Source organism: Eptesicus fuscus, chromosome 7, assembly GCF_027574615.1.
Source record: "Eptesicus fuscus isolate TK198812 chromosome 7, DD_ASM_mEF_20220401, whole genome shotgun sequence".
In the NCBI taxonomy this organism is placed as follows: domain Eukaryota; kingdom Metazoa; phylum Chordata; class Mammalia; order Chiroptera; family Vespertilionidae; genus Eptesicus; species Eptesicus fuscus.
Window position 1 is genome coordinate 53872521 of NC_072479.1, and position 16583 is coordinate 53889103.

General features: G+C 46.3%; 1 protein-coding gene across 1 annotated transcript; it reads right to left on the reverse strand.

Annotated features, from left to right (window-relative positions):
* Positions 1-436: 436 nt before the first annotated feature.
* Positions 437-2760, reverse strand: RPS26 (ribosomal protein S26). Its single transcript, XM_008148616.3, has 4 exons — positions 2711-2760; positions 2275-2452; positions 807-937; positions 437-516 (listed from the first exon to the last, which is right to left on the reverse strand). Exons 1-4 carry the CDS (start codon positions 2711-2713, stop codon positions 481-483), a joined length of 348 nt encoding a protein of 115 aa, XP_008146838.1. The 5' UTR covers positions 2714-2760; the 3' UTR covers positions 437-480.
* Between the last annotated feature and the right edge of the window lie 13823 nt (positions 2761-16583).

Genomic DNA, 16583 nt, shown 5'->3' on the forward strand with positions numbered 1-16583 from the left:
TATATCAATTGGGGATAGATATATATATATACCTATCCCCAATTGATAACTTTCTAATTTAAGTCTCTCTCCCACCAGGAACAGGCACACTACAGCCTGTCTCTTCCTGATTTGCTCATCACCCGACACTTCCTTACCCTCCTGGCTCCTTCCCATTTAAAAAGCACTGACTAGCCAGGTTAAATTAATGGAATACTTAGATGCTTCAATCCCTTTTCCCCACAAAAGCTATGCAAACTGGGGAGGCTGAGGATACAAATACAAAAGAACACTGAGTTAAGGTACAGGAATAACTTTCTCCCTCATGAAAGACTACGCGGCATTCCACACTTGAATACTTGGTCAAAGCAATTATAACCCATATGACACACACAATCCCCATTCTATCCGCAAAAACCACACTCCAACACGCTGCATGAAGTACAATGTCCATTTATTTTTCCCAGAGAACTTTTCTTCACTCTTTAAAGACTTAGCTCCTTACATGGGCTTTGGTGGAGGTCGTGGGGCAGCGCCCTGAAAGATAAAGGAATGACAGATTAATTAGACTCCCCTCAGAGAACCTGACCACTACTCTCCCATCACTAACAATGTATTTGGGCCATAAATGCACGGAAAACTCCTCGATGTGAAAGCAGACCACATTACTCATTCCAAAAAAACTCTAAGTGAAAGTAAGTGTTTTAGGTGTGGGTCCCACCGACCTTATCAGACTTAGCTGACCGCTCCACAGGCAGAGTTTAATCTGACAACCCTTGGTTTGTACACCACCCCTCTGGCTTTCACATCTCCTTTCTGGTACTTACCGCAGGTCTAAATCGGGGTGGGGGTGTTCGGTCCTTCCGGGCTTCACGAGAACGATTCCTGACTACCTTGCTGTGAATGGCACAGCTCACACAGTAATGCAGCTTCACGTACAGCTTGGGAAGCACATAGGCTAAGATGGAAAAGGAACAGAGTACTAAGTGTACTTAAACGCCTGTCAGCATACTTACATTTCACTCCCAAGTTCAGTTTCTGATGCCTAGCTAAACACATACAATTTCACAGATGAGGAACACTCTACTAATTCATCCTATCACCAAGGGGACCAAACCCACATCCTAGAAAAGCCAAACATCCAGTTCCTTCAGCAGTTGCACCAGCCCCAACACCTACTCCTGGGCTGATCAATGATTCTCATCATTAATCTTTCTCCCTCTCTGAAATCAATTAAAAAAATATGTATTTTCTTAACCAACACAGCTTTTACATTTCAAAAAAGTTTAACACCAAAATTATTTTTCAATATTTTTTTATTGATTTCAGAAAGAGAAACATCAATGATGAGAGGGAATCATTGGTTGCCTTCAGCACATAATGGCAACCTGGGCATGTGCCCTTGACTGGAATCAAATCTGGGACCCTTCAGTCCTCAGGCTGAGGCTCTATCCACTGCACCAATACAGCCAGAGGGGTTGTTACCTAAATTTTAGGCACTAAGAAAGCCAATTTGGCCCTGTCTGGTTTGGATCAGCAGATAGTGTTAGCTGGAGGACTGAAGGTTCCGGGTTCGATTCTGGCCAAGGGGATGTACCTCGGTTGCTGCCTAGATCCCCAGCCCTGGTCTGGGCGGGAGGCAACCAATGGATGAGTCTCTCTCACATCCATGTTTCCTTTCTCTGCCCCCTCCTTTCCACTCTCTCTAAAAACCTATGGAAAGCCCAGCCGGCTTGGCTCAGTGGTTGAGTGTTGACCTATGAACCAGGAGGCCACAGACGATTCCTGGTTGGGGCACATACCAGGGTTGTGGGCTCCATCCCCAGTGTGGGGCATGCAGGAGGCAGCCAATCAATGATTCTCATCATTGATGTTTCTCTCCCTTTCCCTTCCTCTCTGAAATCAATAAAAATAATGTCCTCGGGGGAGGATTAACAAGAAAAAGCCAATTTGTCTTAAAAAAAAAAAAAAAAAAGACAATATGTCATATTGCCCCAGAAACCCCTCTGTCGACCAATCTAGACAGCCTCCTACTTGAGACATTCTTCCAGACTTCGTCTGTACATTTCCACAACAGGCCCTCAAATAAAACCATTTCAAAGGGAATGTTAAGTATGTTTGTAGTTATTGCTCCCCAAATATTGCTACAGAACAAGTTCTGTAAGGGCGTTTGGAATCCCATTCCCTTTTTAAAAAGTCCCCGTTCTCTTCTACTGGCAACCACCTTAAAGGTGTATAAACCGCACGGGATGCTCCCATGAACTCAGCCTGCAGATCACACCGGAGCTTACTCACCGTCGAAGACACTCGCTTCGGAGATGTCCCTAACGGCCGCGGCCTCTACTATGTTTCGAATGACAAACTTCTTAATGGCCTTGTCCTTGGGCACGCACCGGGCGCAGTTGGTGCAACGAATAGGCTGCACATGGCCTCGGCCTTTTTTGGCACGACCGTTATTCCTTCTTTTCTTGGTCTGCATGAGGATGAAGACCTTGTTAGGAAGGAGGCACAACCTACCAGCCTTGGCCCCTACCGGCTACATTCCGCACCAGCAGCCCAAGAAAGGCGCCAGTCAGAGCTCCAGTTTCTCCGCAAATCTCTCCAAGCCCGGGATAAACATACGCTCCGTCCGCTCCTCCTTGAACCCGGCTCCCAAATCCCCCACAATCGGAATCGGCTCCTCTCAACCGCCCGCTCCCCACGCGCCCGCTCCCCACGCGCCCGCACTCACCATCTTGGAAACGAGGACCCGAGAGAGGATCCGGCGCCTGGCCCGCCTCCCTTATATAGCGCGAGATCCCTCCACTCACACCGGAAGAATCCTTAGTTGACGAACGCCAACGACGGCAAGCCACCCTACTCAAATTTTCTTTATTATTCAGCGTTTTTGCTGAAATCTAGGGCAGAAAGGCATTTCTCGAGTTTATTTATCGGTGGCATAAGGTGACCATGGGACTATTTTTCCTGATGGCGGAAGAAAATTAAAGTGATAAGTCTCCCAGCAGGCACTGCGACGCCCTACCCCGGAAGTAATTTTGGTCGGTACAATTAATCTGGTTTTGCGACGCTAAGCGCGGAAGTTGCCCGGCGCAAGATCACAAATCGCGCTGCCAATTAGAGGCCAGCTGGGAAGAGATGCATGGTGGGAGTTGTAGTGCGAAGCTGACAGGCCCTTGGCCCCAAGCACTTAGACCCCAGACGGCTCTACGCCTCCGGGGGACGCTCTCGGCTCACTTCTCTGACAATCGTACTACTTGGTGTAGAATTGAGAAACGGAGGACCTGTGGGGTACAAAACATGTTGTTAATTCCTCTTTCAATTATGGAGAAAAAACCCACAATGAGGGAGGGGCCAGGGACAAGTTCATTGTTTCTCATTCACCTTTTTATTCTTGGATCCTATTAGCGCAGTGCCAGACACTGTAGTAAGTGCTTTATAAATATTAACTCATTTAATCCTCAACAACTCTATAAAGTAGGTACTATTATTATCCTCACTTTACAGATAGAAAAACTGAGGAGTACTGTAGAGAGGTTAAAACTGAGGTTGCCCAGAGTCACACAGAGCTAGTTAAGACGTGTTCTGGCTCCACTATACCATACTGCTTCTCACCCAACAATCCAGGGGCAGTATAGCCTGGACCAGCGCCTTAAATAACTTTCACTCAGACTCAGAGTAGAAATACATAGTAGAAATGTAGGGTACTCAATACTTACACAAATACACACACACGCACAACTGAAACAAACTATGAAACAATACTTACCCTTATGACATAAGGTGCTCTGGTATATTAAAATCTTTAAAAATAAATGCTGATCAAGCTCCACTAAAGTGATTTTGCCTTGTTGACGAGTCTGACCACTGAATGAAACACACTTAAAAATTATCCTATATAATAAAAGGGTAATACGCAAATTGACCCTAATGGCAGAATGACCGGTAACAACTGGTCACTATGATGTGCACTGACCACCAGAGGGCAGATGCTCAATGCAGGAGCTGTCCCCTGGTGGTCAGTGTGCTTACACAGGGGGAGCACCACTCAGCCAGAAGCTGGCTCATGGCTGGCCAGTGCAGCGGTGGTGGTGGAAGCCTTTCCTGCCTCCACAGCAGCACTAAAGATGTCCAACTAATGGCTTAGGCGAGGAGCGGGCCTAAGCTGGCAGGTGGACATCTCCCAAGGGCTCTCAGGCTGCCAGAGGGATGTCTGACTGTCAACTTAGGCCTGATCCCCCAGGGAGCAGGCCTAAGCTGGCAGGTGGACATCCCCCAAGGGGTCCTGGACTGCAAGAAGGTGCAGCCCGGGTTGAGGGACACCCCCCCTGAGTGCACGAATTTTCGTGCACTGGGCCTCTAGTATATATATATATATATATATATATATATATATATATATATATATATACACACACACATTGATACACTGATGTCAGAGAGGAAGGGAGAGGGAGAGAGAGATAGAATCATCAATTGATAGGCTGCCTCCTGCATACCCCACACTGGGGATTGAGCCCGCAACCTTGGCATATGCCCTGATTGGAATCAAAAGGTGACCTCCTGGTTCATAGGTCGACAATCGCTGAGGGACTCTAGCTGGGCTGAAACACACTTTCTTATGTATATGCTCCATTTACCTCTTAAAAGCCTTTAGAAAATCTTTAGCTTTGAGCAGGAGTGGATATCTATGGGCAGCCAAACACCTAGTTGTCTCCAAAATTGGAGAAACTAGAATGCCAATGGGACCTCCCAGCATTCAGACCCAAGATGATATATAGGGAGACCAACTGTTCATTTATTCAAGAATCATTCTGGAGTCTGAATACACCAGACTCACTTTCCCTCCATGGCTTCTCCTAACCTCTAACCCACTTTAGTGCGGTCAAAATTTATTTTCTAACTTTTAAAAATGTATTTTTTATTGGCTTTTGAGAGGAAGGGAGAGGGAGAGAGAGACAGAAACATCAATGATGAGAATCATCGATTGGCTGCTTCCTTCACACCCCCTAATGGGGACTGAGCCTGCAACCCAGGCATGTGCCCTTGACTGGAATCCAACCTAGGACCCTTTAGTCCACAGGCCGACGCTCTATCCACTGAGCCAAACCAGCTGGGGCTTATTTTCTAGCTTTTGATTTGGCTTCAAAACAATTATATTCATAGTGTCTATTTTGAATTTGTTCGTTTCAATGGAGAATGCAAAATGATAGACTCTAGATGAAGTGTCTCCAATTTTTACTTTAGTGGTGTCATGGACACAGGAAGACAAACACTACCATATGGAATGGCAGTAAGGTAGACAGGAAAAGACAATTCAGAGTGAGCCCTAGCTGGTTTGGCTCAGTGGATAGAGCATTGGCCTGCGGACTGAAGGGTCCCAGGTTTGATTCTGGTCAAGGGCATGTACCTTGGTTTCGGGCACATACCCAGTAGGGAGTGTGCAAGAGGCAGCTGATCGATGTTTCTCACTCATCGATGTTTCTAGCTCTCTATCCCTCTCCCTTCCTCTCTGTAAAAAAAATCAATTAAATATATTTTAAAAAATTCAGAGTGAAGGGAACAGAAAATAGTTAATATGTATTTAAGACAGAACCAACTTAATGTGCCTATCTTGGCTTTTCATAGACTTTTCATTGGCTGCATTCCCTGGCAAAAGGGATGGGCACAAACTTTGGTCACACACCTCGGGTTCAGATCCAGGTTCTGTCACTTATTGGCCGATGAGTCTTAGACAAGTTATTTATTCTCTTGGGCTTTTATTTCTTCACTGGTAATGGTGATCATTTCTTTGTAGGTTGTTTCTACAATTAAACAAGTATTTGGCACAGTGCTTGGCATTTATGAGTATTCATGTTATTGTAACTTGTCCCTGTGTTACAGAGAACCAGAATAATCAAACAATGCCGGAGAGTTTGGAGTCACACTTTATTATGCGCGGGTCCAGAGGAAAATGTCTCTCAAATTCTGGGCCCCAACATGGAGGAATTTTCATTATTTATATGTTTTTACCTTCTTTGTCTCCCAAATATGGGGTGTTTCCAGCCCCTTTTGCAAGTTCTTAAAGAGCCCCTATGTGCTGGGGCCTTGAGACCTCAACCAAAGGCCTGGCCTGGTGCCAGCACTGATAATTTTGTCTGGGGAAGGTTTAATGGCCTCTCTGAAGTGGGAATAGTCTTATTTTCCTTATTATTTAAGCAAGCAAGCATTTACAGAAGCCAAATAGCAGGGTTAAAATTTCAAACAGCAGTTTTTATATAAGATGGATGCTTCATTCCCCACTGGTTTTATGTACATGAGTCAAATCATTGACTCTTAGTCATTGTCAGGGAGGGAGTTATATTTACCCCTGAGGACTATAATCTCAATTTTCTGCCTAATAAAATTAGTGGGCCTGCTTATAAGATAAGGGCCCGGAATGAGGGCCAGGAGTAATCTTTAGAGAGTCCGAAGAGTCCTGGACTCTCAATTTTGCCTGACTGTCTTAAGCCGGGTATGATGAAGCCACGTTGGAATTCCATGGACCTTGACTGTCGTGGAGGTGGTCCTTTCCAGGTAGGAGTCAGTCCTTGGGTGGCAAATACCTTTACCCAAACAGAGTCACCAGAGTGGAAGGAATGAACTGGATCAGAAGTTGGTACAGGCAGAGCATCTCAGATGTGCTTCTGGATTGCTTCCTGGGTAGACTGTAAAGCCTGTAAGAACTTAAATAAAGACTGGTTATGGATTTCAGCTTTTCTAGATTGGGTAGATCAGGGTCTGGAAGAGTCACTAGAATCTGTAGAGGCCCCACTGGTTTTAGGGCAGCCTCCCAGGCAGCTTCATCTGTGGCCTCTTGCTTCTATGGAGACCCTTTACCTTGTAAATAGCACTATGTACGTGAGCCATTGTAAATGCGTACCTGCTATCAGTATAAATTGTTACTGATTTTTCTTTTGTCTACCAGAGAGCCTGAAACTGGGTGACTCAAGTGTTTGGCATCCATCGTTCCAGTGTGTTCCAGAGTAAAGCCTTGACCTCATGTGGGGCAGTTAGGATTAGTTACTGCCCTAGGGTTAACTTATTTACTTTTTCAATAAGCATAGCTGTGGCTGCTACCACCTGGAGGCAAGTATGTCACCCAAATGCAAAGGGGTCAAGTCTTTGGACAAATAGGCTACTGGCCCTTTCTAAGGGCTGAGACTTTGGGTGAGTACCTCTTTGGCTGTGCCCCTTGTCTCACATACATAGAGGTGGAAGACTTAGTTACATCTGGTAGCGCTAGTTGGCCCATCGTCCTTGCTCAGCTCATGTCTGTCTAACTGCCTAATATATTACCTCAAGGATCCTGGCTCTGAATTATTTTAGGGAAAATGGACATTGAATTTCTTCTGTAGCTGCTTCATGCTGAGGAGGAGGGACGAAGTTTTCCCTCAGAGCCAAGAGATCCTTTTTTTTTTAAAAAAAATTTTTTTTTTAAAATATATTTTATTGATTTTTTTACAGAGATGAAGGGAGAAGGATAGAGAGCTAGAAACATCAATGAGAGAGAACCATCAACCAGCTGCCTCCTGCACACCCCCTACCGGGGATGTGCCCGCAACCAATGTACATGCCCTTGACCGAAATCGAACCTGAGACCTTTCAGTCCACAGACCGACGCTCTATCCACTGAGCCAAACCGGCTTCGGCCAAGAGATTCTTGCTGTCTGTCAGAGGGACGATGAGGCCTGGGCACAGAAGGAGGTGGGCTTGTGACCTGGCAGAGACAAACTGTAACAAATGGTCTGGTGGAAGGGAAAGAAAACATTTCAGTTTTAATAACCTCTATTGAAATAGAATTTTTCTCCTCAAAATTACCTCTCTATGCTTATCAAAAGAGCCAGATCAAGACCAATTTATTGTATTTAATTTGGCCTGATTGTTTGCATAAACACAACAAGAATGGTAACTAACTACCTTTGCTGGAATTTCATGCTTGAATCTTAGTGTGCCCCATAGGGCCAGGAAGCCAAGCCATCCAGTTGCTGTCCAGCCTGCCTGTAGTATCTGCTGAGTTAGGTGAATCCTTCACCTGCAGCGATTCCACCTGGGCCCACGCCCTAGTTTTTTTTTTTTTGTTTTTTTTTTAATATATTTTATTGATTTCTTACAGAGAGGAAGGGAGAGGCATAGAGAGTTAGAAACATCGATGAGAGAGAAACATCAATCAGCTGCTTCCTGCACACCTCCCACTGGGGATGTGCCCACAACCAAGGTACATGCCCTTGACCAGAATCGAACCTGGGACCTTTCAGTCCGCAGGCCGACGCTCTATCCACTGAGCCAAACCGGTTTCGGCAATGCCCTAGGTTTTAAGGCCCATCTCAGTAGCCCTCCTACTTGTCACAGCCTAGAGTGCGAGGGGCTTCCACAGGGACACAGAGGCATCCTTATTGCTCCCCTTCTACTCTGACCAACCACCAGTTATGGTAGGGCATGGGCCTGACGCTCCAGCACCAGCCATTTTCAGGGCTCCCAAGCAGGATACCAGGCTTTTCCTTGGCATTCTTATTGGCTTCAAGTCTTCAGAGTCCAGACAGGGCTCTTTAAAACATGATACTCCAGTCAAAGTTTCCGGTCAATAAAACCACTATTAGAAACCGGTCGTATTGAATTTATGCAAAGAAATGTATTGCCATGATTTATTAAGCATTGCCAAATTTCAGAGGAATTATATAAGGAGAAAAATATACTAACCTGCTTCGAGATCTTCTGATTTTCCTTGTCAGTCCTTTCTATGGATTCTTCAGAGTAATATAACTGTCTTCAAATGACAAGGAGAAATTCAAAATGTGTCTATATTCAAGTAGACAATTATAGCTGTCCTTGTAGTAGGGTTCCCCCTACTTGACTTGTCCTTAAAATTTCATATGGTCTCTGACATGCCCTCTGAGAAAGGACTAAGGGAGCTTTCTTACTTTACAGGGTGTCACATGTCACAGGACCTCACGGGGTCTGTAATTCCTGTAACAAAGGGCTGGTACTCCCCACTTCCCTCTGTTCCAAACAGGCGTTCCCCAGTTTCCTAAAGTTGAGGTTTGTGCCACCCCTGACATGGGCATGGCCACACAGGCCTGCAAGACAGTATACAGGCTGCCAACTGTCTCTCAATAGAGACCAAAACCAGATGGGTATTTTCCTTGCCCATTTGGGCACCTGCCCTTTTGGCAACTGCATTCAAATCTGTAAGGTTAATGCAATATTATTAACACAATGAAGTACAATATTGGCACTGTGGCCACCTTAGGTAGCCAAATCTTCTGCTACCATATATGACACATGGCAGGGCTATACAAATATCTTAGGGAGGTGACTAAGGTCTATTCTTGACCTTCCCACACAAAGTAAAATTGTCCTTGTCTTTCTGGAGTCATGTCCATGAAGACGCAGGCATCATCTAAGTCTATTATATAGTTCTCTGCAGGCCACTGTCAGGGCTGTGCATGGTGGCCAGTTCTTCTCTCTAGCCACAAACACAGCCTGTCTAATTTCCCTAAAATTTATTCTGGCACGGGAGAAAGTTGTTTTGCTGTAAACAGGCAGCTTAACCCCTACATAACTGGGCTTGGACATCTGCCTAGAAAGCCGTAGTTTATAAGTTTAACATGTGGCCTTAGGTCCTTCCAACCCAACAGGGTCTCTGCCATCCCTCAGTCAGACTCCTCCTCTCTTGGAGAATCTCAAAGTCCTGAAGGCTCCCCGGTCCAGGGAGAGTGCCTTTCCTTTGCTCTTTGACTTTAAGCTGCCAGTCCAAAACAGCCAGAGTTGCAGTTAGAAACAGCTTTGAATATTGCAAAGGGCTTCTGTGGCTTGGGTATTAGGATCCTTGTCTTCCCGCCAGTCCCCTTTGTGGCAGAGCAGCGACCAGGCCTCTCCCAAGGGAGTGCACTGGCAGGGGATCTCAGCCCCTCCTCTTCCAGCAGCAACAGGTACTGAACCCTCTCAGTACATTTGCAAACAGGGAGCTTCCACTAGCTCTACCTGCTGCTCTTACAGATCCCGGGCCTGCTGCTCTATTCCTGGGGCTGCAGGAAGGCCAGCAGCAGTCACTGGCTTCTGGGTTAACTGCTGCAGCCAGCAAGCCAAAGGCCTAAGTCTTGCATTGCTTGTTGTAAAACACTCATTGCTCACTGGGCAGCAGCGGGGCAGCTCTAGTGTCAGGTGAATGTCTGCTGTCCCCCGCTTTTCTCACTGCTGCGGCTTCTTCCAGGGCCACTGCAGGCAGCTCAGGCATCGAGCCCCCCTTACTGCCTAGCAACCAGTTTTAAATCACCAGGGCAGCTGCAGACTTCAGCTCCGTTTCTCCTCCACTTGGCTCCTAGAAGTTTAGTCTTTTTTTTTTTTTAAGAGACGGGGTCTCGCTATGTTGCCCAGGCTGGAGTGCAGTGGCTATTGATAGACATGATCCCACTACTGATCAGCACAGGAGCTTTGACCTGCACCGTTTCCGACCTGGGCCGGTTCACCCCTCCTTAGGCAACCGGGAGGTCACCATATTGATGCCGAACTTAGTGCGGACCCCCGATGGGCATAGTGCACTACAGCCCAGAACTCCTGGGCTCAAGCGATCCTCCAGCCTCAGCCTCCCGAGTAGCTGGGACTACAGGCGCGCCCGGCAGGAGTTTTGTCTTTTAATGTATTAATTATGTTTGCAGAAAACTTGCGACCTTGAATCTAGTGAAGTTCTGATAAGACACCTGGACCAGACCCCTACACTAGCAGAGCAGTCTGCAGCCAGAAAAAAATCAACAAAAACCTATCTCTCCCTGCTTCATAATTAACTGCCGACCCCCTCCCCTGCCTTTCTCTGCATTAACCATTTACTCTGTCCTGAAACAAGGCAAATGGTCTGAGATCCTGTATATTTAGGCTTTTTACATTTAAGGATACTTTTTTTTTCCTGTAACCATTGTTGTTTTCCCTCATAGATTTTTACTCTAAGCCCCTAGACTCCTAGAGGATCTTAAATCCTTATCCTTTACCACTCTTGATTTCTCCGACCATTCCCATTCCCATTCCCCAGTCCAGTTGCTTGTCTCCCTTTCCTATTGTGAGTCAGAGGAGACAATTCCTACAGAGGGGAGAAATAGAAACAGTGGGAGTTTCAGAGAAAACTACAGACTACCGCTGTAGTAATCCTCCCTTTCAAAGGCTGAGGTCCGACCTGTGGGGAAAAATGACTCTTAGTCAGCCTGGAAAGATAGCGGAGGAGGATAAGGGTGTGTAGGGAGATTTCTTGTGAACTGAAAGCCTGGATGGCCTCCTGAAAGAAAAGATCTTTAATCCAGTTACAGATGCTATTAGAATCAGGATGAGAGAGGAAGGGAAACCCAGGTTATGTCCTCTAGGAGGATCCTAATAACTGAAGACAGCAAGTCAAATAAAACACATAACCATAGTTAATGGGTTCTATAGACAGTTAATAACAACTTCAGCCTTAGTTCCCCTCAGGTGGCTCACGTTGGACTATGATGTCACAGGCAGGGACAGGGCCTGTAAATCTCTCCACCCTGTGGAGCTGTAAGCCCTGCCCCTGGAAGTCTCTGACCACCAAAAGAGATAAGAAAGCCATAAATAAAAGTTCTTTGTTCTTTGAAATGTCATAAATTTATACCTTTAAATTAACCCTAGGACTTTAAAATTTCAATTTAATACAGCAAATTCACAAATCAGAGCAAACTGAAACCCTTACTTATACAAACATAGAGATAAATTTTTATTAGCTAAATGGGCTGATTCCCTCCCACTGTGATAGAGAGCAAACATCTCTGAGAAAAATAACTCAGCAGTGCTGCTTAAGACGTTTGCAGACCATCACAGCAGGTCCGCCCTATCTTCAAACAAATTAAACAATAGAAAGAGATAACAAATACTCTCCTGTGTACAGCCAGAAGGCACAAAGTGGCTTTCGCTTCACACAGACCAGTTAATGAGCAGATAATTATGCCAAGACAGACAAACATCCATACTCACACTCTCTCAGTAGACTAGCTCAAACTGGAGCTGAGCAGATAAACGAAACAATGCCCAACTCCCCAGACGGGCGTGGGGGCACTCCCGGCACCCAGGCCCCAGAACAGAATTCTCGACCAACGTCTGGGTGAGAACCTACCGGAAGAGTGAAGACTGCATCCAGTCCCCCTTCTGGGTAGCAAATTGGCTCGTCCCACACAAACAGCAGAGTGAACCCATAATTCCTTCATTCACCTCCGGAGTCCCACATTTATATACTAGCTAGTCCGAGTTTTTTACTTCTACCAGATATTTACTCAGAGTTTAAACAGTCCACCTGATTCCTGATTAATATGGCTTCCGGGGAGGTGATCAAGCTCCCCCTTCCACTCACTTGGAATGGGCTGAACTGACGGGGCCCCTACCTTACTGATTCTGTCGACAGGTCCAGAAGTGTCCGTCCACTCTCTCCAGATGCCGGCCGGGTCCTGGACTGAGGTCCGGGAGCTCTCGGAGTCCTCCGTTCAATTCTGCTAAATCAGCAGAGCGGCACCTCCCGGAGGCCTATCCAGCTCCCCCGGCCCCAAACCCCGTCCACTCACCAGAGGCTAAAAAGCCAAGCATGGGTTGGTTTTCCTGGAATCTCAGGGAACCATATTGTTACAGAGAACCGGAATAATCAAACAATGCTGGAGAGTTTGGAGTCACACTTTATTATGCGCGGGTCCAGAGGAAAATGTCTCTCAAATTCTGGGCCTCAACATGGAGGAATTTTCCCTATTTATATGTTTTTACCTCCTTTGTCTCCCAAATATGGGGTGTTTCCGGCCCCTTTGCAAGTTCTTAAAGAGCCCCTATGTGCTGGGGCCTTGAGACCTCAACCAAAGGCTTGGCCTGGTGCCAGCACTGATAACCTTGTCCGGGGAAGGTTTAATGGCCTCTCTGAAGTGGGAGTAGTCTTATTTTCCTTATTATTTAAGCAAGCAAGCATTTACAGAAGCCAAATAGCAGGGTTAAAATTTCAAACAGCAGTTTTTATATAAGACGGATGCTTCACCTGGGCATCTAATGTGTTTTGCATACAGTAGGTACTCAACAACAAATGTTTGAAACATTTCTGCTTTGGATAGATAGGCATGTTGGGCTGTCTCTCCTACCCTGCAGGCACTTCTGGTAGGAAAATCTCTTCCACTTCCCATTCTAGGTTGAAAGTTCTTCTGTAGCAACAGCTTGAGTATTCTTTTTTAAAAAATATATATCTTATTGATATTTTACAGAGAGGAAGGGAGAGAGGATAGAGAGTTAGAAACATCGATGAGAGAGAAACATCGATCAGCTGCCTCCTGCACACCTCCCACTGGGGATGTGCCCATAACCAAGGTACATGCCCTTGACTGGAATCGAACCTGGGACCTTTCAGTCCGCAGGCTGACACTCTATCCACTGAGCCAAACCGGTTAGGGCCAGCTTGAATATCCTTGTTTGGTTTCCTCTCAATCTTAGACTGACTTACTTTCAAATGTTTAGTAGTTAGTACAACATGCTGCAAGGATCCCCCCTCCCCCAAGTAGAAAAACAAGGCAAAGGAAATCTGCAAAAACAACCAGGGTGTTAAATTACTCATGTTTATTTGTAACAGACCTTCAGCCAGTACAGTACAAAACTTACAGTAGTATATCTCCATTACACAAATATTTACTTACAATATATTACATATACAAAATGCTTTGCAATAAGTCTCAAAAGCTAGTTTAACTCCCCTTGAGAAAGGAGAAAAACTCTTTAAAAAGGGGGCAGGGCAGGGGAATCAGAGGAAGAGGAGAAGATGAAGGGATAAAATCCAAGGAGACACCAAGCATAGGCTACAAATGAAACCCTGGGAGAGAGAGAGAGAGAGAGAGAGAGAGAAGAGAGAGAGAGAGAGAGAGAGAGAGAGAAGAGAGGTGGTATTGCACTTGCTTCTGTGTTTTTTTGTTCTTCATAACTTCTAATTAAAAATATATATATAATATATATTATTTACACAAGGACAGAAGCTGCCAGAAGTATTACAAAATCCCACCTGCAGCTTGGACACTGACACGAAAAAACAAAGATCTGGAAAAGTGTCTATTTAGAAATTCTTTTGTGTGTGGTGTTGAGTATCAATATAAAAGGAAAACACCTCTTTTCTCCATGTGGGTTTCAATGTATTTTTTTCTTTTTTCTTTTTTTTTTTTTTATGCAAAAGGAGTTGGGAGAGAGAGCATGAGAGTGTTTGAGTTTCCAGAGCTGAAAGGCTCTAGGAAGTAGGATTTTGTACCTAAGACCCTGGTTAAAGTGCAGTGATGGTCTGGAGAGAGACAGAGTGCCCTTCTCTCCCTCCTTAGCACCTGGTCTTGCCTTCCAGTCTCTGCTCTCATGGGCTCAGAGCACAGCCTCAGAGCATAGTCCTTCATGTTCCAGGAGGTTATAGGTGCCAAATCTGACTGGGGGAGGAGATGGTGGCACCCTAAGGCTCTGATACCCCAGAAGGGACTAGTCCTTATGAGGTGTTACCAAATAGACAGCAGACACAGAAGAGGTGATAGGTCTAACAGGAAGGGGTTCAGCAATCAGAACGATTGAGGAGAACCCCGGACATTAATCTCATCTCTGCTGTCATCCTGAAGGAGCCAGTTCCCATGTTGCTGATGAGAAAACTCTCCTCTTCTCTAGAGACCACTCTCCTCCCAGGTAACTCTCCCATCCTCTGCTCTTGGCAGCATCTGTTTATTGCTACATTGTCAAGGAGGAAAAATCCACCCACAATGCCCCTCCCTGACAATTTGGTTCTCTGGGAGAGACCACATAATGGGGGAGAAAAAGAAGGAAGAAGAGGAGACATTTTTTTAGTGTCTTCCTTCCCCCAAGAGGGTAAGGTAGACTCTTCTCAGAGCCCCAATCCCAGGGTCTGTTCCGTAGCCAATCCTTTAGCAACCCCTAAATTATCCCTGGTAGGGAGTGAGAAAAGTAGGAGGCAAAAGAGCCAATAAGGAAAGGACATGTGGAAAGAAAGATGGAAGGGAAGAAAAAGGAGAGAGAAGGACCAAGTGTTACAACTTGTGAGGTGTTGTGTTTGGTTTTCTACTTTTTTTTTCTAGAAAAACAGCCTTTGGTTTGAATCTCAAGGAAGCAGAGAACGGGATGGCTGTGGCCTTGGGCAGGGAGCTCTGGTCGGGAGACGTCCACTTGCAGCGGAGCTGTGTCTCCTCCTGCCCCTTCTCGCTGACCAGGTTACCCAAACAGCCAGGGTCTCTGCAGTAGCCAGGAGGAGAGCGCCCCCCTGCCCTACGTCTGGGAGCGGAGTGTAGAAGGGGGCAGCAACGGGTGATCCCCTTTCAGCTGTGCCCGTCCCATTCTTGCTGGGACAAGAGTGGGACAGGGTAAGGGACACATGCCCTTGCTCATCCTGGGATAATTTTTGGTTACACTGAAAATTAGAAGAGAGAAAAGAGACACTCTTTCCTCCCTAAGGTGAATCCTGCTGAGGGGGGAGAAGAAGAAGGCAGTATGACCGAGGGGTTGAGATACCCCCTTGTCATCAGGCAGCACCCCACTAGTTTCTCACAGGACGGGGACTGCAGGAGTCCCTGAGAGCCTAGGGAGGTCACCAGAGTGAAGAAGTGTGAGAGGTGGGAGAGTAAGAAGCATTTTGAATGACCCCCTTCCCATGCCCTGGCTCCCAATTAGGCACCTGTGGCTCCCAGCGTGTCAGAGACAGAGGATGCAGACCTAGCCTTTTGGCCCCTGAGAATATGAAATTGGGGCACTCCAAGGAGAGAAAAGCTGCCACTGAGTAGACCGGCAGGTTGAAGCAAGTAGAGCAGTGTTGGGGGTTGTTCGAGAAGAGGGAAGAGATATATCACATCCTAGAGGGAGATCCTGAATGTGGGCTTTGGGGAACTCCTGTTACTAGGGGGAGGTCCAGACCCTCAGTCCCACAGTGACTGGGGAGAATGTCTTCAGCCCCTCCTACTTCCAAATGAGGGGATTCTTCATTTGTTTCCGAAAAGTGCAAGCTGCCTAATGTGAGAGGGCACGAGAGGTATGGAGTCCCGGGCTGAAGGGTCCCAGAGAGGAGACAATAATGCCACAGAGCTAACGTAGGGCCAGAGGGAGCTATCAGCATCAAAACTGAAGCATCACAGAATGAATGCAAAAGTGAGGACTTAACGCAAGAAGTTCAAGGTATCTTAGTACTAAGAAGAGCTTCCCACCCCCGGGGCTGTTGGAGAAAGCCAGAACAAAGAGAGAAACATTAGGCCTAAACGGGGAAGGGGGCTGTGAGCAAGAGGGTGGAGGAGTGGCCAGTGACGGATATAAGTTAAAAAATGCAAAAGAAAAACCAGCTAATTATATTAATAAATAATTCTGAGTATGCTGGGATGAGAGGTTAAGAGAAAAAGGAGAAACATAAGCAAAAACCTGTTTCATCACAATGCTTGAATCAGTCAGGGGGAAGAATAGGTGAGGAAGATTCAGGGTCAAGTGTGAAGTTAGGTAGCCAGTGGTGGGGGCTACACAGCACAACTCCTTGGGATGTGGTGGGGACAGGGCTAGACTCCTGTAGGTGGGGCAGTGGAGTGGCGAACCGAGGGGAGGGCAGCGGGCGG